The sequence below is a fragment of the Mytilus galloprovincialis genome, chromosome 8 (genome assembly GCF_965363235.1).
Source record: "Mytilus galloprovincialis chromosome 8, xbMytGall1.hap1.1, whole genome shotgun sequence".
Lineage (NCBI taxonomy): Eukaryota > Metazoa > Mollusca > Bivalvia > Mytilida > Mytilidae > Mytilus > Mytilus galloprovincialis.
In genome coordinates this window covers 88,475,150-88,501,857 of record NC_134845.1, presented here as the reverse complement: position 1 = coordinate 88,501,857, position 26,708 = coordinate 88,475,150, and the positions used below count along the sequence as shown (strand labels likewise).

Genomic DNA, 26,708 nt, shown 5'->3' with positions numbered 1-26,708 from the left:
TAATTTTGTATTATCCATTATTTGTATGTACATATTTACTCTACATCATTAAGCACATACTATGTAATGTCTATGGAGAACAAAGACTTTTCGCTTGTACTATCAATTTAGATTGAATTTAAATTGTAATCTATCATCCTGTTGACTTAAGGCATGTGTGAAAGGATATGTACAAACTTGTTGAAAAAGTTGTGTTTTCAGATCATGTGTACATAATATCATATTGCGATGAACATTAGACGGTCATTAATCATTCGGATTGATATGTTTCATCCTTTTGATCTATAATTATATATTTTCAACAATGAAGAATATTATTCATATTCTACATTGGATATTACAAACTGTTATATTTAGATAATTGCAATTGATTTTTTTTACAAGTAAACACCACCTGCTCGTTTTGAATATGTTTTTGTAAAAGTACTTGTTAATTACGTAACAGAAATGAGACAGCAAATGTTACGTGTCTAGACGAGTTGGAGGTATAAAATCAGCAACATCGTCATAATTCATAGAAATACAGGTATAAACCATTTTTATTACAACAACAACCAATTAGTCAAGGCATGAATATATCATTTCAAGCGGTTATTTATATTGCTGTAATTACCGGTGTCTGTGAAAATGTGATGGCACAGAGGAGATACTACGGATACGGAAGAGGTAAAGACAATTATGATTATGAAGTCAAATTTCTTATATAAAAAATGAAACTAATAAAGTAAAAAAAATATAGATGAAAATGATAACAACGTTAACATCTTTCTGAAGCAAGTCCTGCAGGTGTGGTATACACTCTCATGAGTTAAATTTGTTCCGATTGTCTGACTTTACATACAGATGGGTGCAGTCCTAACCTGTACAGCAAGATAACTTGTCAGAGTTAAACTGTGATAGGATTTAGGACTGTTCTGACCAGTCTTAGGACCACAATCAAGTTAGCCTGAAAAGCGGACTTGGTTCTAGGACTGTTTGTATGACTGCAGAAAAAGTTAGCTTTGATACAGGTCCGCTACTATTATAAGTCAACTTCGAAACCAATCCTGCAATGAATTAACTTTGATTTTGACAACTCCAATCGAAGCAGACCTGCTCTCAAGTTAACTTTTGGCTGGTGTGCTCAACACTAAGTTAACTTGTTACCAGGACCGCTCTATATCGATTTTTTATAGAATATTTTTAAATGTCTTTGTTTCTTGATATAAACAAATCAGACTAAATACATTTAGAAATAAAGTTCTCTTAAAACTTTGCTTGTTATACAAATTTCTGCGTGATCTGCCTTCTTATAAATTGAAAACGATACTGGTTACACTGCTAACGTGCATTGAATATATATTTCAATAAATATCAAATTCTGTAAGTCGTATATACATGTATTTTATATAAAATATTATCAGTCCTGGTCTGGTTTAAAATGTAGCATTAATCTTATAAACTTGGTTATCAGATAAAATCGATAAACAATGGAAAAAACGCATAGTACTTAGATTGTATAAAATAATCATGATAAATGAAATTATATTGGTGTACAGTTACAAATTTTTATCCTGTTTATGGTCGGCTACAATTCAGAGTGTCCTAATTACTAATGTTTATTTTTCTGCACCAATTAACACTGTCATCATGTCCTCTTTTTATTCAATAATTGAATCATCACCAAAAATCAGCAGTTTTCATATCTCAGACTGGCTCGTATAACAAAATTATTTGACCGCATCAACCACAACTGACCATATTTGCACTTTATTATGTAAATTTTTATAGCCGCTTGATAAATAAGTAATTTCATTTTTTTTTTTTTTTTTTATGTCAGAATGTATTGTATGATTTAAATAACAGCAAAACTGGAACACAATGACTACACAAATTTGTCCACATCAATTTAGAGATCCAGCATGTCATCTTTTTATTCCAAATATTGAGTCGTAACAAAAATTCAGTAGTTTTAATAAGCGGGAGGTTTGATTAGCCATAAAACCATGTTCAACCACCATTTTGTCATTGAATGTCCTGTACCAAGTCAGGAATATAGCAGTTGTCATCAAATAGTTTGTTTCTATGTATGTTGGCGTTTGTTTTTGTTGCACTTCAGTGATCCTGTTGCTCCTTTGTTTTCCTTTAGTAGTTGATGTGTTTCTCTCAGTTTTAGTTTGTAACCCCGATTTGTTTTCTTTTAATCGATTTATGACTTTTGAACAACGGTATACTACTGTTGTCTTTATTTGATACCTCTGGCTGGCTCGTATAACAAAATATTTTGACCGCATCAACCAAAACTGACCATATTTACACTTTATTATGTAAATCTATATAGCCGCATAATAGATCAGTATTTTTTTTTTTTATGTCAGAATAGATTGTATAATACAAATGAACACAATGACTACAGAATTTTGTTTGCATCAATCTAAAGTGCCAGTATGTCCTCTTTTTATTCAAAATATTGACTCATAACAAAAATTCAATAGTTTTGATATCTCAGGCTGGCTCGTATAACAAAATTTTTTGACCGCATCAACCAAAACTGACCATATTTGCACTTTATTATGTTAATTTATATGACAGAATAATAAATCATTAATTTTTTCTATGTCAAGATTGTATAATACAAATGACAGCAATATTGGAACACAATGACTACAAAATTTTGTCCGCATCAATCTACAGTGCTAACCAGTCCTCTTTGTATTTTAACTGTAAATCAGTAATTTTTTTCTATGTCAGAATAGATTGTATAATACAAATGAACACAATGACTACAAAATTTTGTCCGCATCAATTTAAAGTGCCAGTATGTCCTGTTTGTATTCAAAATATTGACTCATAACAAAAATTCAGTAGTTTTGATATCTCAGGCTGGCTCGTATAACAAAATTATTTGACCGCATCAACCAAAACTGACCACATTTGCACGTTATTATTTAAATTTATATGGCCGCATAATAAATCAGTAATTTATTTTATGTCAGGATGGATTATATAATACAAATGACAGCAATACTGGTACACATTTACTACAAATATTTGTCCGCATCAATACAGAGTGCCAGCATGTCCTTTTTTTTATTCAACACGTTCAAAATATTGACTAGCCACGAAAAATTATTAGTTTTGATATATCAGGTTGCCGAATATCACAAAAATATTTGACCGCAACAACCAAAACTGACCATATTTGCACTTTATTATATAAATTTATATGGCAGCATAATAAATCAGTAATTTGTTTTATGCATGGATGAATTGTATAATACAAATGACAGCAATACTGAAACAGAATGACTCCAAATTTTGCCCGCATTAAATTAGAGTGCCAGCATGTCCTTTTTTTATTCCAAATATTGACTCGTAACAAAAATTCAGTAGTTTTTTTTATATCTCAGGCTGCCTCATATAACAGACTTTTTGACTGCATCAACCAATCTGACCACATTTGCACGTTATCATGTAACGTTTTTTATTATGTCATGATGGATTGTATAATAAAAATGACAGCATTATTGCACCACAATGACTATTAAATTTTGTCCGCGTCAATGTATGGGGCTAGCATGACCTTTTTTATTCAACATATTCAAAATATTGACTCGCAACAAAAAAATCAGTAGTTTTGTTATCTCAGGCTGCCTCATATCACAAACATATTGGACTGCATCAACCAAAACTGACTATATTTGCACTTTATTGTGTAAATTTCTATGGCTGCATAATAAAGCAGTAACTGTTTTTATGCATGGATAGATTGTATAATACAATGACAGCAATATTGGAACACAATGACTACAAGATTTTCTCCGCATGAATCTAAAGTGCCAGCATGTCCTTTTTTTAATCAAAATATTGACTCGTCACAAGAAATCAGTAATTTTGACACCTCAGGCTGCGTCATATGACAAACTTATTAGACGCATCAACCAAAACTGACCACATTTGCACGTTATGATGTAAGTTTACATGGCTGCATTATAAATCAGTAAACAAATAATAATGTCAGGATGGATACAAATGACAGCAATATTGGAACACAATGACTACTAAATTTTGTCTGCATTAATCTAGAGTGCCAGCATGTCCTCTTTATATTCAACATGTTCAAAATATTGACTCGCAATAAAAAAAAAAACCACAGTAGTTTTGATATCTCAGACTACCTCATATCACAAAACTATTTGACCGCATCAACCAAAACTGACCATATTTGCACGATATTATTTAAATTTATATCGCCTGAAAATAAATAAGTATTTTTTTTTTATGTCAGGATGGATTGTATGATACCAATGACAGCAATATTCGAACACAATAATAACAAGTATTTGTCCACATCAATTTAGAGTGCCAGCATGTCCTCTATTCATTCAAAATATTGTCGCATCACAAACAATCAGTACTTTTAATATTTCAGGGTGGCTCGTATAACAAAAATATTTCACCTCATCAACCAAAACTGTTCATATTCGTACTTTATAATAAACATGATAAAAGTATGACATGTATGAGGTGGCATCATCTGGGATTCGTTTACTGACTGACCATAATATTCATGATTATTCGCATTTTATAGCCGCATCATAAATCATAAATTTGTTCACTCAGTATGGATTGTATAAAACAATTGACAACAACATGGGTACACAATGGCCATGATGACTACAAAATCCTCTACATATCAATTTAGAGTGCCAGCATTTCCTCCTCGTACATGTATTCATAATATTGAACCGTCACTAAAGTCAGTAGTTCAGGATGGTTTGTATAACAAAACTGTTGACCGAATCATCCAACACTGACATGACTGATTATTTTGTGCTATAAAATGAAAAGTATCATATGAGAAGTTCTCATCTGGGACTACTATACTGACTGACTGTTAGTATATTATGTCGGTTGATTGATTTTGTTGGCAGCTAGACTTCCAGGGGCAAATATTGCATTCGTGTTCAGAACGAGTATATTTTTTCGGACGTCCCAGATATCATTTATAATCGGTAAAGATGAATCTGCCGAAATTGACGAGATGGTTTATAACTATACAACACCTTATATATCCGGACACTGTACAATTTTCTTTTGAACATTTTGTAATAAAGCAGAATCGTAAATCAAAGAACTACAATATGCTCAGAGTCTGAATTGACCAGTTTTTGTGCTCGACCAGTAAAATCGAGCACATATTTTACTCGACTAGTCTCGACATTGTCTTGACTGTACTTAACTGTACTTTAGTGTACTCGACTAGGTCTCGACTTTACTTAATTAGTCTGATTCAGTACTTGATGATCTTTGTTTAGTCTGAAATGGTCTTGACCAAGGCTCGACCTGTCTTTATCTGTCTTGACTAGTCTCGACCTGTCTCGATGGTTAGATGGGCTGATTTACACCAGTCAAAACTAAATTTGAAGGTCAAGACTAGTCTCAAAACAGGTCAAGACTGGTTGAGACTGAGTCGAGACTAGTCGAGACAGGTCGAGACTAGTCAAGACAGGTCGAGCCTGTAGTACATTTGGACCCTAATTTTCAAAAAGTATAACATTTAATATATTTTTTCTGACTAGTATTATTCTGTTGGTATAATTGCTTCCAATTATATATAGGAAGTAAGACTTCTAAATACTTTAAAGTCTAAATTCAATCTGATTTTGATTGCGTTCAATCATAACACTTATGAAAACGTGTAACTGATTAGAATTTCATTTTGATTTCATTATATATTGAAAATGTATAAACATTTATAAACGCCTTACATAAAATGAATCAGTTCAAAAGTTTTCTTAGAATAAGGTTGATTTAAATCATTAGAACATTATGTCGAACATGTTTTATTTACTTGAGTCTTTTAAGGACTTGACAGACAAAGATTCGAGCTCAGCTTTTAGTTATTATTTGTATCTACAATCTGATCTTAAACACTTACATAAATCATAAGACATCTTTTATATATATTTGCCGATATTAATGAACAGAATACAATACGTTATATTGTCTATGTTTTAGGAATTGTAAGACAAAGACGAAGCGAACCTGAATACATGCCCGGTATGTATCCACATTGTTATTTGTGTGTGCTAATTCTTTGTCTATGTTTGCTTATCAATTTATAATTCAAATAGTTCAAATCATGCGATTGCATGATGAAACCACTTTACATATTACATGATATGAATAGGTTCAGATGTTTTCTTAAAATTAGCTTATTGTTAAATGCTGTACCGTAGTACCTAATGTGCATTTAATTGCTAGAGATTAATAAAAGATTTGACAGAAAAAGTCATAACAATAGTAGTACATGTAGTAATGGTCAGTAGCTATATTCATATAAAATCAAAAGCTTACATGAATTATGCAGAGTTTTATTTACAATATCTGCCAAAGATCGAATTACATTGATAAATATAATACGATATAATGTAATTTAATTTATTTTCCCGGATACTATATCGCGTTTAAATTAAAAATACAGAACTGAAACAAAGAGACAAAATTTGACATACCAATATTTTAACGTTGATATTTAAAAAAAAATAATTGAAGGTATATCTTGTATGTTTTATTAAGTCTGCAATCCTGTATTTTACTATACGAATAACAATAACGTTGTCATAACTGATGTACCAATAATACTTACTATAGAAAAAGTATATTATATCTTACGAGAATATAAGTATATTGTTTTTTTTTTATATCTAACATCAATCAGGTTTGCATTGAGTGTATATTGACTTTTTATCATAGAGATACCGTACATTTTATCTTAATTTGTTTGTTTGTGTTTAAATCTATGTTGTTGTTATTTATTTGAATAATTACCTCATATTATGTCTTATGAATAGCACCATGTGTTCCAACCATGTGCCCTGCTGAATATGCATTGTTAGATAACCAAACTGCTAGCCCAAATTGTTACTACATCAATGACGGGGATAAGAGAACCTGGTATGAGGCTGTGGTTAGTATGTTTTGTGTCGTATCATATTTGATTATTCCTAATCTAATAACGTATCCTCCATTTTGATTTGCTGATATCTAAAGTAACTTAAATATAAAAAAACCTAAACTTAGATATATATCACCGGGAGAAAATGCAAGAGGAAATGATGCTTTCTGAAACAACAGTTATTTTTGTCTAAACGTATAAGCGTTTGTTATTTTTCATGGATTCAATGTGGCTGTTTTTCCACCTCTATATTGGCATTAAATTTCACAAATGTTTAACTATAAACATCTCTTTTTGAGAACTTAAATATAAACAGACCGACATTTCACACCTCCAGGAAATTGAAACGTTGATTTTCCCTCAGGTTTTTGTTGTCCCAAGCACCTTTTCTGAACATAATGTTTCGGTACAAAATACTGTACTTTAATAGTTTGTAATATTGAAGTAAGTCGAGAATCTTTATGCATTAATGACGCAGTCATTATCATGAAAAGTTTTTATTTTATGGAATTTTACCTTTCAAAATGGAATAATGCAACCAGGTTTGAATTCTATAGGCAATGCTTGGCAATTCATTGGAAAACAAATCCAATAATAGTTGCTTCTATTAATAAATACACAGATATTTGTAAAATTTATGCAGAGGATTCCTAAAACAAATTGTACATTCAAAATGTTTCAGAGTGATAACAACATATTTGTCTCTCAGAACACACATTTAAAACCTAAACCCTAAACCTAAACCCTGTTGCAACAAATTAAAAAACTGATATTTACATTAGCATTACAGCTCATTAAAATGCTCGAAAGACAAAAATGCTTAGAATAAAAGGTATTGCCAAAATTAAAAATTATAATTTGATGTTATTCTTTCGCCTTGGAAACAAAGCAATGTTCTAATTGCAATAAAACATGGACTACACATGATTGACGTCACAATTGAAATTGCAACGCCGGAGAAAAAATGGACATTTTTGATGATGTATCTCGCTAGGCAATTAACAAAAATCATTCTTAAATTAAGTCTACATGTATCTGTTTATTTTTTTTTATCGTGAAACGGTTGATTTTCTACATCATCTTGGCTTTATAAAGTCATAATGGCGGCCTGACGTGTATTATAAGCCCGCTTCGAAGAACAAAGTTCCAAATTTCATATTAGAATCGAAATAGTTCTATCATGCCATGCTCTATGCTAATGTTTACATGGTTAGGCATTATATTTGCCCACATTTTACACCTCGCTTCCGCTCAAGATGCATGATAGAATAATTTCTTAGATTTAAATCTTTGACAGGCATCTTGTTATTATGGGATTCAATTTTTTCCTCTCATGTCTGTATAATATATATTACCTTTGAGGTCAACATAGTCTTATGGATGTAGTAAAAAGCAAAATCACAAAAACACTGAACTCCGAGGAAAATTCAAAAAGGAAAGTCCCCAATCAAAATTGCAAAACCAAATGCTCAAACACATCAAACGAATGGATAACAACTGTCATATTTAGGTGAGGTTTAGGATTTTTTTTCAGATGTTCGGTTTTTTACCACGATAAAGGATTTTGTCTCATATCACCCACTTTTCTTTTCATATAAGACTTCAATAGCTCATAAAGGGCCATTTACCAAAATTTAAGCAGATTCTAGATTTTTTTCTTACTAATGCCTATGCTAAATATAATGTAATATCATAGTCATCCTTTAAAAAAATGTATCGAAAAGGAGTTCCATAACCTATCAAAATTTATATATATATAGATAAGAAGATGTGGTATGATTTCCAATGAGACGACTCTCCACAAGAGACCAAATGACACAGAAATTAACAACTATAGGTAACCGTACGACCTTCAGCAATGAGTAAAAACCATACCGCATAGTCAGCTATAAAAGGCCCGAAAATGACAAATATAAAACAATTCAAACGATAAAACTAACGGCCTGATTTATGTGCAAAATAATGAACGAAAACCGAATATGATATACAGAACAAACGACAACTACTGAATTACAGGCTGATGACTTTGGACAGGCACATACACATGTGGTGGGATAAAACATGTTAGCGGAAGCCCAACCCTCCTCTAACCTAGGACAGTGGTGTAACAGTACAACAAATGAACAAACTGTAGAAATCGGTTGAAAAGGACTTAACTCATCAGATCGATACCCAGTAACAAAATTACAGAGTGGACATGCAGGGTACTTATACATCCCCTCAACAAAAAGACAATACAGATCTCAGAGTACTCGCAGTTACTGACAGCTAGTTCAAAGCCAATAACAACTAATAAAAAAACCATGCATCTTAGACTAAAATACCCTATCAGCTTATTTTGTTCCTAATGCTCTTCAGATTTATAGTATCATTTTTAAATTCCCGATTTGTTTAATTCACCTGGCTACAACCTTAAATACATTGACAGCGAAGAAATCCAGAAGCAATTGTTTCGGATGATATATATCTGTAGATGTCTATCAAATAACAGGTTTTGGCTGATAAATTTTGTTTATCCTCGATGAAGTCGGAAGACGTGTTGTAGAAATGTTATCACTGGAACAATCACTATTGTTTTCTAGTTGGTGATTGTGTCTACTAAAGGAGAACTACTAATGATGTTTGGTATGGACTTATATACGCATACACACATAATATATTCGTTGAGGTTTTTGGAACAGACCTCCAGTTATTGCCTGTGCTGGTAGAGGTGGGATCCCCGAGGGTATCACAAGACCAGTATCCAGCACTTCCGTATAGCCATGAATTCTCAATTATTTTGTCACAATTATAAAAAAAACACGTTTATACAACTTTAAAGTTATCGATGTTCTACCTCAAAAATATATTACCATAACTATATTTGGTACAACCGTTCGGATGTTTGTGTCCTAAATGGTATTAATTTTCGTTATTTATTTGGCTTTTAATTTTGTTGGATTTGAGCGTCACTTGTTAGACTTTTGTAGACGAAACGCTCGTCTGACGTACAATATTTGTAATCATGTTGTTTGTGTGATGAGTTTATTTACTAGACATGTTTGATGTTAGTTATTGGTGAAGTATTTACAAAGTAAGAACATACTTTTGCGTGTCATTTGACAAAAGTCCAATTTTCCTGTCAACTTACATGATACAGGCGTCACGCTGGTTTAGTAACTGCAGAGGTAATTAAACGGTTATATGATGTGTACGTTAACGAGACAACCAAATAACAACAGAAACAAAAGAAACTTCGAAACATATTACTTAACGTGACAGTTTAATTGTCAAAACTCGCAGTACTGATGTAGGAAAAATCTGCGTTATTGTTGATTATATTTTTCCAATGTTAAAGAAAAGAACGAACGTAACATTTTTGTATTAATAAGAAAAATATGTTAAAAATGACGATGCTGCATCAATCCGAGTCATGTTTCTGAATTTTAGACGTTCTGCATTGGGACAACAGGAGCCAACCTTTGGAGGACAAATAGTGAAGCAGAAGCTTATGGGGTCAGAAAACTATTCAATATCGGTAAGTTAGTCGAAAATAATGTGTTCTAATTATTTTGTGTTGTTTTACAGGGTTTTTTTTTGTTTTTGTTTAGAAATATTTAAATAATTGTAAAAAGCCAATCAAAATGCCTTGTGATTTAGGAATGATTGTTGATCATCGTAGGATTGAGTCTTTTTAATATCTTGACTTTCATCTTGAAATTGACAATGAGGGTCGGTTGAGAACAAAACTTTACGACAACAGAGATGATTTCAGCTTGTCAATCGCAACCTTTCTAAATCTATGTAGCAACATTCAAGTTTTGCTTGCATATGCAGTAAACATCTTCCAATTGATACAATATTAAGAAGTTTATGTTTCCCATCATGACTTCAATGATAGAGAGTAAATACTTTCAAAGGAGATGTTAAACATAGGGTTCCAATTGGGGAAGGGGAAAGTATCCTTCTGATATGAAAATTCTGTTTCACAGCTGACTAAATATGTTTCTTTTGTCGTGAGCCCAACGATCTATAGTTTTCATCATAACTTTAAATCATTACATAGCACGAAATAAACTACATTCGGTAAAGGGTGAAATCAATGTTGTCATATATTGTCTACACTACCATAATATGATGAGTTTATATACTACCTGAGTCTATATGCAAATTGTCAGTACGTGATCCTGCAACGACTGAAATTTCTTTTACCTGTTCGCCATTTAGCTGATATAGGTATGAATAAATATCATCTTTTAAATATTGCATAAACTATAAAAAAAAAAGATGTTGTATGATTGCCAATGAGACAACTATCCACAAAAGACCAAAATGACACAGACATTAACAACTATAGGTCACCGCACGGCCTTCAACAATGAGCAAAGCCCATACCGCATAGTCAGCTATAATAGGCCCCGATAAGACAATGTAAAACAATTCAAACGAGAAAACTAACGGACTCATTTATGTAAACAAATGAACGAAAAAAAAATATGTAACACGTTAACAAACGACAACCACTGAATTACAGGCTCCTGACTTGGGACAGGCACATACATAAATAATGTGGCGGGGACGCCATCACGAATTTGTTTCCTGATATGAAAATTCTGTTTCACAGCTGACTAAATATGTTTCTTTTGTCGTGAGCGCAACGATCTATAGTTTTCATCATAACTTTAAATCATTACATAGCACGAAATAAACTACATTCGGTAAAGGGTGAAATCAATGTTGTCATATATTGTCTACACTACCATACTATGATGAGTTTATATACTACCTGAGTCTATATGCAAATTGTCAGTACGTGATCCTGCAACGACTGAAATTTCTTTTACCTGTTCGCCATTTAACTGATATAGGTATGAATAAATGTCATCTTTTATAAAGCATATTTTGTTTGCCGTAAATTCATTACTGTATTTGTACATTTTTTCGCGCGTACTTACTTTTGCGAAATCGGTATTGTCGATGAATTCACGTGTATTTAATTTCGCGGTATTGCAAAAATATCAAAACATTGATAAATATCATTCTGTATTAAGTAAACAAGAGTTTCAATTTTACAAGGTAAATAGCTTTTATGTTAAAATTGAGTAAAATCTTTTAAAATTTTTATTAACTTGATCTTCAACTTTTTGTTAAACAAAAAAATAAACTACTAAAAAGCAAGTAAGTTAAATTGTAAAAAAATAAACAAAGATTGTTCCGTAGACGAAACAGTCGTCTGCTAAATAGACAAAATACTCAGATTAAGTTGTAGTTTCACAATAAAGTTGTCAGATTTGGCTTGGGTCATTATAACCTTTTGTCCTTAATTGATTTTTCTGTCCGGATCATTGGTGTTGTTTTAACAGTTTCAAAGTTCAAACGAGGAGATGTGAAGGGAAATCAGGTAAATGTTCATGTACAGTTGTAAGTTCGAAAGACAATTATTCAAAGGGTTTTACGTCCTTTTACGCTGCATTTGTATTCGTGTATATTCGTGAAAATAGATATACCGCGAAAAAGAACACATACAGTAGTTTTCTATTATTTCAGACACATTTTGTCTAAATGTAATAATTTGGTCTTTTAAATGTTATCTACTACACATATCTGCCTCAAAAAGCAAGGCTTTGAATTTCAAGTGTTATCCTTTTAAGGTAGACAATTTTATTACTCCAATTTTAACTGCTCTAACTGAGTTATGAGGAGAAAAGATGAAAAAATGAGGCTACGTAAATTTTATGGACACCATCACGAATTTGTTGATTTATACGATGTGTCTGTGTCTAAACTAATTAACGACATTTTACCACGTCTAAAATTGTAATTTACCATCTACGTCGTCTGGTCTGCGAAGTACCAAACGTGACCTATTCCCAAATATGACTGTTTTGCCGAGTATGAATTCGCATTGCTATACGACGTGTCTCTGTATTAACACATCCAACATTCATGTTTTCAGATATGATGTTTCTTTTGTAAGTCTGGTTGGATATTGTGATGTGTCTTATCGTTCATGGTTTGAATTCTGTATTTTCGGTACATTTCACATATGTCTTATTTGTCAGTATAGTCGAGTTACTCGTGGTTCGTCTACAGTGTTTTTGTTTTATATTGTTTGTTTTCAAGTGTGTTTACTGTTTGGTATTACATGATTTTGCCTTATATTACAATTGTTTTATTTTTATTTTCTATATGCAACTATATGCACAGGTTTTATTTTCATAAACAGTTTTGAGTTAGAAGAAAAACCGACATGGTTAGAAAATACAAATAAAAACACCATTACAAACTCAATCTTATATTCTTGTTCGTGTCTGCAATAAAACATATCGATTCTATTTTTTGAAAGTTACCTGTAATAATATAAACGTCACAAAAAAATACGTTACTTTTTGTGGCGGTGATACATTGGTGTGACGCACAGTTTATAATTCGTTTGTGGTGTCTTGGTGAACTGTCGTGGATACACGGGAGGTGTCCGTTGTTATTCTGTGGTTTACATGTTGTAATGTACTATAATTGTATTATTTATTTATGTGTTTCTCTGTCCTGAGTGTTCTTGTGTGTATTTGTACTGTATTCGTGTCACGTAATGTTGTCATTTTAGCATTACTTTTAGCATTGCCATATAAGCGGGAGGTTTGGCTAGCCATAAAACCAGGTTCAACCCACCATTGTTTTCTTAAAATGTCCTGTACCAAGTCAGGAATATGGCAGTTGTTATCAAATAGTTCATTTCTATGTATGCTGGCGTTTGTTTTTGTTGCAGTTCAGTGTTTCTGTTCCGTTGTTTCCCTCTTATAGTTGATGTGTTTCCCTCGGTTTATGTTTGTGACCCGGATTTGTTTTCGCTTAATCGATTTTTAAGTATTGAACAGCTGTATACTACTGTTGCCTTTCTTTATCAATAGAAAATAACAACCAGTAACTAATGCACGGTATTTTTTACGACTTTGGCTTAATCTCAATCGAAACTTAATTGAATACGCCAAAGACTTTTGACCCAATTTCATTAGGTAGAATAAGTCTCCTCAATTGATCAAACAATGCATATATAAGATAATTAAAATGTTCCCATTTATCCACGGATAGTGTAAAACGAGCCAATCAGATATCTACGCATAACAGTCCTTAGGTACAAATAGCGATTTTAGATATACTATATTTAAGTCAATGCGGCAAAAAATCATGACTTTTAAAAATATGTTTGTTTTATATATGTACCATCAAGTACTATTGAAATTCCAAAATACTTTCCTGGTGAAGTTAATCCAAAAAACCGCTTGGGACGTGCAAAATTAATAAAGAGTTAATTGAATTTGAATTTATTAGCGCTGGATCGATAACACAGCTGGTGGACTGTAAATCCCGAGAGTACCATCAGATCAGGAGTTAGTTATTCGGTTCTGACTTTATTTTGAAAATTTTATCCTTAAATTCTCCGATGTTAAATTCAAAATTTAGAAAGAATCTAAGGTTAAAAAAGGCAAAGACAACCTTCGATAAATTTGGTAATTATTTTAGGTCTACTTCGGTTATCAAGCTCTTCACATGGTTAGGTGTTATACATCATTGTCTGTCAAATGATTGAATTTAAGCGTTCCTGATGGATTAACATTCAAGACAAATGCTTCGTACTCACAAAATAAAGAAACTGCTATTTGCATTTTATACTCAGAAAACAGTTTTACTCCGATCACAAACAGTTTATTTATTTTTCCAGGGTTCTGTGTACTTAAACTGGATTTTTTTTCTGTCTGACTTGAAGTCGCTAACGATTTAATTCTTTTTACAGCAAAGAGCTTCGATCTATGGACTGGTGCTATTCCTGTTACAGGTAATTATCAGCTTTAAACATAATTAAGTAAAAAATGTTTCGTAACTAAAATGTATTTCCTTGTGTTAATGATGGGGTAATCATTGGCACTCGAATGCAAAAAAGTTGGAAGGACAACTCAATAAAAAAGTTAAAGAGCATTGATTCGTCGTTGATTTATTTAGATTTTAATAAGAACCTACAGTTCAAGCTCATTCAAGCAAATTTACATTAGACAGATTTGATTTTGAAGGCAATGCATGTTGGTTAATTTTGCCATGCTTTTGCAAGTACCTATACAATTTTGGCATCAACATTATCGAATTTCAATTACGCAAAAACCGCCCGGACACAACTATAGACTTATGACATTAAGAACAGCTTATTCAAAATTGTTTTTTTTTTTTTTTTTGTGAACGGTTAATAGATTTGAAATGTCTGCTTGTTTGATTTTACACTTGTGTATCGATATGTCAGGTAACACCATCATCATTGTACCATTCAGTTCAGAATTGCGACGCATGTTTCGTTTACCCATTAGAAATTCATTGATAGGGTTGGGTTTTTTTTTTCTCATTTGTTTCTAATTTTCAACTAATTATGTTGTTTTTCACATAGTTACACATTTATTGTAAATAAAGATTTTTTTTTGTTTGTGTTTCAAGGTTTTTCAACAAATGATAAGAAATGTATGATTCAAAGATTCAGCAACGGCATACTTCGCAATATGTGGACAAATTGTGATATCAAACATGGATTTGTTTGCTTATTTACTAAGGTTAGTTTGATGCTTTTGAAATAATTCTAATTTTGTATCCTACTGTAACATACTCATTCGCATACTTATCAGAATCAAGTTTTGCCTGCTTGCTGATTAAACATTATGATAAAGAAGCAACATTGTAACACAGTCATATTGAATCTTACTGAAATTTTGTTTCTAAAGAGTCTTAAGCTTTGATGTTTAGTTAAACTTTAATCAAGGGGTAAAATATGTGGCAGAAAATCTTGCTTTAATTTATATCCTTAAAAGAAGAACGCTTTTGAATGATATCTATTTTCAAATCTAAGAACTCTAACTTAACATCTACAATTGAATATATTCCTGACTTAAGCATTTGCTTTGTGAATTAGTGAAAATGATAACAGGTCAAATGGAAATTCGCTTATTTCAAACACGTTTGAGTGTGAAAGGAGTAGAAGAGAAACTTAAAAACTATGGCAAATTGTTGTAATTTTAAATTCTAATTTGAGTATGTGACTTAATACTGTATATTTTGAAATATTCTAAACTTTAACAACTTTTATTTTTCAGAAAACTTGTACATAAAAGTGTATGTGGATATCGTTATATTGCAATGGACGAATATTATGATGAATGATGAAAGATAATAAATCAGAATCATTTAGTTTGTACTGTTTGAATTTTTAAGGCCATGAAATGTCCATTCCCGTTATACAATGACTCTATTTATTCCAGGTTTTTGTACGATGATGAATAAAATATGATTTATATTATATAAGGAATATGATTTATAGCTTACTGCTGAGCATACACCAATGGAAAAACAATTAAACGAAAGGATTGAAACAGAAACTACAATCAATATCTTAAATCAAACATACAATTGTCTACATTATCACCCCGAATCGTCACTTAACTACATTATTTTAACAACCGGCCGTGTGTAAAAAGGAGTAGGTCCGGTAAGGACTCATTTTGGCCTCAAATTTCAGTTTCATCTTACGAAAGATTTTGACCACTTTTTAAACACTTAAGTGTCTATTTCACTTGATTCAATTACTTTATGTGAAAGATTTTAACTGATTAAGTCATTAAAAACGATCCAATTGAAGCTCAAATATGAAAAATCTCTCAAATATGCCAAAAAACGTCACTTTTCAGATTGTTTTTGTCAAAAATGAAAGTGGCCGCATCCGTGTTCATCCACAACCTTTATATATGTTATGTATTATCATAAAATACAACTAACATTGCAATATTAAGGATGAACACGAATGCGGCCACTTTCGTTTTACACGGAAACCGTCTAAAATTTAACTAAAATGATAGAATTTTGAAGATTTCAGTAATTTAGCATGACTTGATGGTGCTACAACCCGATATAAGTGCATTGTATTGTCAAAAACAGCCCATATTTATGTAGCAGAAGCATTCATCTGTCCAATAAATAACTAAAAGTTTACATTTAACAATTTTGTAAAACTGTTATATTTTTGGGCCAAAAAGGGGCCTTACCGGACCTACTCCTTTCACAAACTTTGAACAAGATGAGACCAGGCGTTTCAAGGATGATGTATATAGGCATCTATACTATTTATTGATTTTGTAAATCAAAAACGTCCGACGACTTCTTATACATTGTATATTGAACGTTCCAGTAAGTTACACAAAAAGTGAATTGATACCAGTACACTTGTTTGTCTAAATGATCTTAAATAAAGGTTTATTCTTATCTTGTGTAGTTACACCACTGTCTAAGGTAGGGTGAGACTTGAGCACTACTTTTTTTTAACCCAACCTCATTATGTACATGTATGTGCTTCTCATTATTTAGAAGTTAGTACAGTGGTTGTCATTGGTTCATGTCTGCCATGTTTGTAAACTATTCTGTTAAAAATTAGACCTTTAGTTTTTGTTTCAATTCAACTTGGTTTGAATTTTTCATAGACAACTATATATGTATATATATACGGTATGGGTTTTGCTTATTGTTCAAGGCTATACGGTGGCCTATAATTGCATACTACAACTTCATGTCAACTCTTATTGATATATTGGTCATTAGAAATCATACAACGATCCTGAATTTTTGTTTACAATTGTTGATACATGAGGCCTGTCCTATATTTTTTTAACTGCTTCTAGCTATCATTGTTCTTTGAAACTGGATTCCTGACGCCTACATGTAGTTTAATTTACTTGGTTTTCGAAATATCATAAAAAGGAAAACATAATTTAATGTTTATTATGCTCATTAATTAACTTGTTGGTGTCTCATTAGGAATCATACCACATCCCCGCATTTTTGTTTAAGAATGTTGATACCATTTTGTGTTCTGATTTTAGTTATCATTGTGCTTTGAAACTAAATTCTGGAAGCCTAGTGTAATTTATAAAATTGAGAATGGAAATGGGGAATGTGTCAAAGAGACAACAACCCGCCCAAACAAAAAACAACAGCAGAAGGTCACCAACAGGTCTTCAATGTAGCGAGAAATTCCCGCACCCGGAGGCGTCCTTCAGCTGGCCCCTAAACAAATATATACTGGTCCAGTGATAATGAACGCCATACTAATTTGCTTGGTTTTCAAGATAACATAAAAAGGAAATCATAATTTTATGTTTATTATGTTGATTAACTTGTTGGTATTTCAGATATTTCACAGTTGACTGCACTAAAATGAAGTACGTTTTTCATTCCACATCTTGCCCAGTGGTTTTGGCTCCTATATGGAACGTTTCCATAATGACAAGAGTTTCCAGGAACATTGCTCTCCCAGTTACTATTGATTACGGCTTTGACCTCAAACCATCCATTTTCTGTTTTGTCGCAGTCCATTTCAATATCTACTAACCAGAAATGTTCTCCGTATCTATAAAATATTTTAAGGATTTTAAGCATATATATCGTACGTCGTTAGTTTCAGAAGGGACTTCAAGATCAACGTTCAGAAACAAACCGTTCTTGTATCGCTGGTACCTTTACATGTATGTCAAACATGCATAATAAAATAACTATATATAAATCAAAGGCTTAACATCAGGAACAGATTTATTGGTTAATTTATTAAGCAGTTCCAATAGTTTTTCAATCAGATGCTATCAAAATTCATAAATCTCGCGATGTATCGAGAAGTTCAAGATTTAATCTATTTTATACTGAAACGCCTGTCAGATTTAGTTCCCGTTAGATATAATGTTCCTACAGGTCCCAGGTAGCATGGATGGTTTAAACATAAAGAGTTGTCTTTGATCCAAGTTTACTCATTTCATATAACAATTTATAACACGAAAAGTCGAGTGTCGACATCGTATATTAAATGTAAAAATGTTGTTTTTGAAAATCGGAATATTTGAATGATACATTAGAATATAGTATTAACAACCCAACCCATCCATTAAAAAGTCGACTATCTTCAGCAACTGCAATACCCCAATCAAACAGACAAACAATATATTGTACATAAGGAACCATTAGTTTAAACATATTTATTTACAGTGGATTGGGAAACAAGTTTTTCAACTTATTATAATTCCTTTCCACTTTGCGGGTGCGAGTGCTGCCTTGTAGCGGCATTAGCCTGCTCTTTTTTAAATCTACAAGGGTGCCTTTAACGTGCAAGTGATATGGAACCATTACAATGGCCGTGTTCGAGTAAACTTAACTTATTAAAAATTTATGATGTAGAAGCATAACTGAAAATTGCATCCCCTTAATTGTTTTTTTAATTCATTTATCAATTGCAGAAAAAGAATTTAATAGTTCAAATAAACCTACTTCTTATGCAATATCTTGGGCCAGATAACGGCTTTTATCAAATATATCTTCATTTGTTCTCGTCCTCAATATGCATGAAATATTTGCAGTTTGACGTGAAATAAATAACAATCAAGCAGTCGAATGAAGCTAATGTGAAAAATGCAGATTAGTTTATAATTACGAGTTGAGTTCATTATATCCGGGTTTTCCGGGCTGGTTTGTAGTCCAAACAGCCGGTGTTCCTTGTGGAGTTTGACCATGATAATCTCCTTGTCCTGGTTCTGCTCCATACCAGTCTAAGTAAGAGTCCCCTTGTCTCCAGGCATTGTACTTTGCAAAGTGATCGCTGGATCCCAAATCGTGACTTTTTATTGGTATTGCGCATGCGCTGGACGCAGCTGTATGTTGGCATCCTGTAAAAAAGAAATAAGCAATTGGAGGAGGTATTGTTAGACTTAACCCCAATCATTAAATCTACCCTATGACATTTTCTATCAGATAGTTATATTATTAAATTATCTCTCATTGGTGCTTTATTGAAGAAAACATGGCTGCAACGCAGAAATTCGTATGTTGCGTTCTTTTTTTGTTCGTGAGACGATTTCCGAATTGGAAGGTATTAAATATCAGTTTCAAATAGTCATACATAAAACCAGTGGACCACTTCTCATGTTATTTAAAAGTCATTAAAACGGATGATCACAATGTATCTTCATCATTGGGGTAACCAATGGCTGTATAGCCAGTCAAGGTCGTTAAAAACTTCCATTATCATCACGTACGTCTTATTTCAGCGATAGAGGTCCTTTCTGTGTTATGGCTCTGAAGCAATATATATCTTTTTCGAAACATTCATATCTGACTCACCTTGCCTGTGACCTTCGTCTATTCCACCTCTTATAAACAAATCCTGTCCAGGAGCTGTTCGTCCCTCGAAAAGAATTATGGTTCTATGAAATCCTTTCGGAACTGGTCCGTTTGTTGGAGAAACTATTCCACTTCCGCCCCCGCTTCCAGTGCCACTACCAGTACCGCTTCCGGTTCCAGAACTGTTAGTATTTGATGTACCAGAGTGAACCCCTGTGTTTGATGGAGTAGATGGTCCACCTGGAGAATATACAGGAGATAATACCTACCAATACACTATAATTACGTTTCATAGGGTATACAAAAATAACTAAATTTGTCATATTTTATCCAAATTGGTTGAGTATTATCTACGCCTATATGCAAATGTGTTGACAAATCATGATTAATTTACCTAAAAAATGTACTGTTACTATTCGAACTATCTTGTTTATCTTCGTTGAGCTTACTTGTACCTTTTATCAAATACAAAGCTAAAAATGTGTAATTTTCTGGTCTACCCTAGTTAAATATTCGGCCACGCTTGAAATATTGTTTGGGGTATTTTTTTACAAGATGATTTCTATATCCTGGTTTTGTTACGTACAAGTTTAAATGAGAGTCCCATTTCTGAATTTTAAAACAAAGACTTTTCCTTAAAATCAAAATAAATCATCATTAAATTAAACAAAATACAGAATATATATCTTGCTGTTATTTTAAGACAGAAACCTATCAGTATCAGTATCAGAGTTGCATTCTTTACTTCGTCATAATCATGTTAAATGGAAAACATATCCAGACTTAATATTACTACATTGTTGTAGTTATTAATCTTACCAACGATAAACGCAAGTATTGGCTCCTCGCTGTTGTCAATAACAATATGGGCATTTCCGCTTCCGTCGACTGTTATCTTCTTTTTGCAGTCAGTTATAAGATCGCAATATTCTCCAGCTGGGAGTCCAGTTTGTAAGGTCTCGTCCATATGTCCCTGTTTGGCCATAGCGAAAAATCCCTTGTTCCCTCTGGCAAAAGAAACTTGATCATTTTGGTCTTTCCAGTGCACTTTTGTTGTTCCGGCAACAGCATTTCGGAAGGCAACCATATTTCCAATCGGGTTCCATCGGTGTTCACATACCCAACCATTCCCACACAAACCGTTATTTTCGATTGTGACATCTTTAATGCTATAATCAGAGTTATGGGGTGGTCCTTGTGAAGAATCGTCACCAAAGTAGTAGCTACTCATTATTCGAGGAAACCCATAGTCATTTGCTAACATAAAAGCAACCGCTATTTTATAATCACGTGGAGTTTTATGCGTGACTCTATTTCCACCGCCTCCATGACCTCTTTGGTTGTCATGGTTGTCAACAAAAACGAAGGCGTGGTCAGAATCAGCCATGCCCCATCCTGGATCATAGACTCCGCCTAATTCTCCAAAGTTACGGGCTCCTTGTGCAATTTTCTGACAGAATCTAAATTCTGTGACAAGACCGTTTGGATAATATTCATTCACCTTGATTGCGCCGTCATTTTGATCAATGACCTCATGATAAAAGAATGGCGTTCCTCCTTCAGGAAGATCTTTAGTAAGTTTCTGAATAGCTAAAATATCTCCAGGCCACATGTGTTTAGCTGCGTCAACTCTAAAACCAGCTACCCCGAGGTCAATAAGATGATTGAAGAACCCTGCAATCTTATTACGTACGTATTCCTGTTTCTGATCGAGGTCAGTTAATCCAACAAGGAAACAATTTCGGACATTGTTAGGATCTCCGTAGTTGTTAACCATACCATCATGAGATGGACATTTATCTTTATCATTGAAATGTTGGCGAGAAAATGGGACACCTGGAAAATCGTAGTTGCTTGAATCAAATGACGATCCGCCTGTTCCCTTTCCTGTTCTACCTAGCCCAGCCATGTGGTTTATTACAACATCGACGTATATCCTGAAAATACATAATGAACTATTTTTAGAGAATATTCTAATTATGACTCTGTAACAGATTTATTCTTCGTTGTTTTTTTTTTATTTAGACTATTGCTTAACATTGTTTTTATTTTGTTTTATGTTAATGTTAAGTTTGAACCTTAAAGTTTGCCGAAATTTTCTTTATCTTTATGTCACAATCTTGTACAAATTTTCCTAAGTATTTCACTGAAATTAAGCAATCTTAACCAAATAAAACAACAAGAAGGGCTAACATTGACAGTGACACAACCATGATGTTAATAAACTATAAAAATGTTAACAAAAAGCCTGAACGAATTGAACCGATGTGTTATAGTACATTTTTTATTCAAATTCAATTGTCAGTTAAAGGTTTCAATTAAAAAAAATCCAATGGCCTGCATAAGTACATGTATGTAATTAAATCTATTTTGCATACCTTACACCTACATTTTTACATCTATCAACCATATCTTTAAATTCAACCTCGTTTCCACTTCGCGATGCTATCTTGTAGCTGACTGGCTGATAACGTTCCCACCAAGGTCTTATGTACTCCTTTGTAATGACGGTATACTCATTTACAGGCGATGTCTGAAATATATTATGTATTTAGTTCTCAAAGTTTACGAATGTATAGAATATCCAGATATTGTGCAAAACACATATATACTAGTATATTGAAATAAAGCCCTAGATAAGGCAGTTACCATTTAATTGTAATGGCTGAGATAGGATGAAATTTGAAAAAAGGCAGGACAAGAGTTTTGAGTTAAAAAAGGCATGATGAGCAACTGAGAAAATTGGCAAAAAAAAAAGAAAGCAGGATGACAATTTTTATGTCAAAAGAGGTCAGGACCAAATAGAGTGAACAATTAAAAGACAGGACAAAATGTGTTCTTCCTAGCCAATGCCCATCATCATGTCTTACTGGATAGGATAGGAATTACACAGGCGGATTGATTGATTATTTAGGAAATCACGAATCATGACTCAAGCGGGCTCTCTCTACGGTTGCAAGTCCCCCCCCTTTTAATGAAAACTACTGGATCCCCATATACATGTACCTGCACACCACAAAATCCTTTCTTTCCTAGATACCGTTCACATTCATTAGCAATGTCAGAAAATTTCCACTCAAATAAATGAACAATCGCTTGTTTTCCACTACAGTGAGGATCTGTATAATCAGCAAGCACTGAAAAGTAAATGAGATGAATGCAGATATAAAATCATGTAAGGGGTATACATTTGTACATGTAACTCAATGTTAAATCAGAAACCAAAAAACTCAGGAAAACAATGCTAAAAGACATCTACAGAAGACGGTGGTACAAATAAATACGGGTTAAAACAATAGACAAATGTATTTTATTTAACAGATACTTAATTCTAACATCTAAACAATATTAAGGATATGGTAATGTAAGACAAAGATCTAAAATTTAAAATTGATGCTTTTGATCATAAGAACATAATTTAAAAAACAAAATAAGCTAAAACATTGATAAGTAATGGAGCTTCTTTTCGAGATATTTCACTTTTGAAATTGGCGGGAACTTTTACCTTTTATTTGCATTGGTGTAATTTGGGTCTAAAATTGTAGGAGAGAAAAATAGAATCTGCTTAAAATTTGATAAATGATCTTGTATAGCTTACAATGCGGTATGGACTTTGCTCATTGTTGAAGGCCGTACGGTGACTTAAAGTTGTTTCATTTGGCATCATTTAAATAGTTCAGTGTCTCATTGGCAATCATACCACATCTTTTTATATTTGATGAGCTGTTTAAGTGTTATATGAAATTAAAAAAATGTGTTATGGAGCAAAACATTTCATCCTGTAACAGAGGAAAAAAATCAGGGAAGCCGAACATCTGACAAAATTTCCTAACCCTCACTTAAGTATATCCATAAGTCTAAACAATAGTCTTATAGATAAATGATTGTTTTTAATATTAGTTGTTATTGGCGTTGAACTAGCTGTTGTAACTGCGAGTACACTCAGATCTGTACTTAGTGTCCTCTTGTTGTTGGGATGTACAAGTACCCTCCCACGTCTGCTCTGTGTTTTTGTTAGATGTATTTGTATGTGTATGCAACTGATTTTTATACGGTTCGTTCTTTAGGGGGAGGGTTTGGATCCCGCTAACATGTTAAACCCCACCACATTATTCATGTATGTGCCTGTCCCAAGTCATGAGCCTATAACTCAGTGGTTGTCGTTTGTTGCTGTGTTACATTTTTGATTTGGTTTCCATTTTTTGTACATAAATTAGGCCGTTAGTTTTCTCGTTTGATTTTGTTAACAGTTGTATAATTTCGGGGTCCTTTATAGCTGGGCTTTGTTCATTGTTGAAGGACGAATGGTGACCTATAGTTGTTAAATTCTGTGTCATTTGGTCTCTTGTGGAGAGTAGTCTCATTGGCAATCATACCACATCTTCTTTCTTAAAGTAATTACATAATTCTTAATTTTGCGATCATCATCTACGTTTTGCAAAACAAATGCGTTAAAGGCTAAAACATAAATGAAAGCGTTCCATGAATGCTAATTTTTTAAGCTAATCAGAGCAAGGTTTGGGTATAACAGTAACATTATGATTGTACTTTATATATTTGGTATCGTAATGTCACTCTAATATCGGTTGTTGCTATTTTGACGTAGATTGAGGGGACCCCCCATTTTATATTCTTGGAGATGATAAGCCGTGAAACGTTTTCAACAAGAACATGACTTTTCAATCGTTGCAAGACACTATCATTTATTATATGAGACAATACTGCATGATTTGATTATTTTTTTCTGTGAAACCTTTTCATATTGCGGAACAGAATATTCATTTTCTGTCTGTCTTTTGAGAGAATATTCTTATTTTACAAGTTGCATTGGCTCATCATATATATTTTCAATTCCTTTTCCTTCCCAATACTATCACAATTTGTTTGTCCCCTTATAAACAGTTACCATTTAGGCCATACAAAAAAAAATATGAGTAAAAGTTTGTTTTACTCAGATAGGCATGACGAATAAAAAATGTCCGATACCAAAGGGATGTTAAAACTCACAAGTAAAAATACTGACAACGTTATGGTTTAGGTGGTACCCAACACTTGCACTAAAATTAATTTGGCTCGTTTAATTTTCATAAAACTTTGTCCAGTACTTACTTTGACCCTTTAACAAAAATATAAAAATTTCAAAAATTTTGAACCAACCGTTTTGTCAGAAAAATTACACTGGTTATATAGCAGTTTGACAAACACCAATTTTGATCATTGAGAAGCTTTTAATATTCCTTTTACAACACAACATAAGACATAAGATATAAGACATAAGACATTTTATTTCACTAAAGCCCCCACATGGGGTATGTTAGTACACCATTTTTTAACAAACAATAAAAGTGTGAACATATTTACATTAGAACAACATGGTTAACAAAGGTGCAATAGTAGTATATATAATTAATGCAGATATTTGACAGGAAGTACAAATTATAACACAACAACGTAATTAAAACGTTTAGCTGACTTTACAGAGTTATCTCCCTGTAGTGTTAGGAACCACCTTAAAACAGATCAAATCAGCAACAAACAACAGTACAAAACACAAACCTAGAAAACTTATTTCAAAGATTGAGCAACATGAACAATTGTTAAAGTTGATCATTATATACAGAGTAGAAATAAGAGCCACTTTTCAAGTGCAGTGTACACGTGTGACATATTTGGGAAATATTTGTTTATGGTGAAAAACATGTGCATGTTCTTAGAGGAATGCCGAAACAGCAAATTGTTTTAAACGCAAGGTATAGTTCATGGTAATGCAAAAAAAGTTAACATTTACATATTCACAATTATTCCATCATGTTTGTATGACACACTTTGATCTGACATTTTGATTTAATCAACACGCATGTCAATTTTGAAATCTCAAATTTTGGAATAACAACTATATAGTCCGACAAGTTAAGGAATTGTCTATAATTTCAATAAAATAGTATACATACCAAGATGCAGAACTGTCAGAACAATAGCTGCCAAAAACATGGCAAGAAATGTCCCAAAACGTAGCCACTCGATGGCAGACGAACAAAATGTGAAGGTAAATAATTGAACACACTGAATAGATTTCTTATCTGTCTGCAACGTACAAATATAGATCTTGATAATATGTATATATAATTATGATAGTCGCTTTTATGGTCTTAAATTACATGTACGTAGTCTTATAATATACAGTACGATTACAAGCTAGGTGTATTGAAACTTTTATCGGCAAGCAACCAGTTAGGGACGACATCAAAAGATCAATGTAGGATAAAAAACTTAAATCAAATAGTTTGGGGGTCAACATTGCTGCAAGTTTTGTTAATCTAAAATCGATTTTTACATATATCCCTATTGGTCAATCAGTTTTTCCCAAATTAAGTTTAAGAAGGGGGGGGGGGTGTGAGGGTCAGTGAAAAAACTATGTGAATTAAGTTTTTTATCCTTCATTGAACTTTTGATGTCGTCCCTTATAGACAGGAGTATTTAGATGTAGACGTGTTAACGGCAATGTGACAGCAACCAAACGGCAAAAGAAAAAACCAAGAAGCAAAGTGCTAAATTCTAAGATGCATTACTGCATATATTGCAAAATGAGAATGCTAACAACTTA

General features: G+C 32.8%; 2 protein-coding genes across 2 annotated transcripts; one reads left to right on the top strand and one right to left on the bottom strand.

Moving 5' to 3' along the window:
* The first annotated feature begins 512 nt into the window (after positions 1-512).
* LOC143042770 (uncharacterized) lies at positions 513-16,144 on the top strand. The gene is made up of 7 exons (XM_076215232.1): positions 513-666; positions 6,001-6,042; positions 6,837-6,952; positions 10,370-10,457; positions 14,712-14,753; positions 15,398-15,510; positions 16,048-16,144. The coding sequence occupies exons 1-7, from the start codon at positions 570-572 to the stop codon at positions 16,060-16,062; spliced, it is 513 nt and encodes a 170-aa protein (XP_076071347.1). The 5' UTR covers positions 513-569; the 3' UTR covers positions 16,063-16,144.
* A 1,942-nt stretch (positions 16,145-18,086) lies between these two features.
* Positions 18,087-26,197, bottom strand: LOC143042760 (alpha-amylase-like). The gene is made up of 7 exons (XM_076215220.1): positions 26,056-26,197; positions 23,111-23,241; positions 22,483-22,637; positions 20,924-22,041; positions 20,105-20,344; positions 19,419-19,650; positions 18,087-18,350 (listed from the first exon to the last, which is right to left on the bottom strand). Exons 1-7 carry the CDS (start codon positions 26,093-26,095, stop codon positions 18,113-18,115), a joined length of 2,154 nt encoding a protein of 717 aa, XP_076071335.1. The 5' UTR covers positions 26,096-26,197; the 3' UTR covers positions 18,087-18,112.
* Between the last annotated feature and the right edge of the window lie 511 nt (positions 26,198-26,708).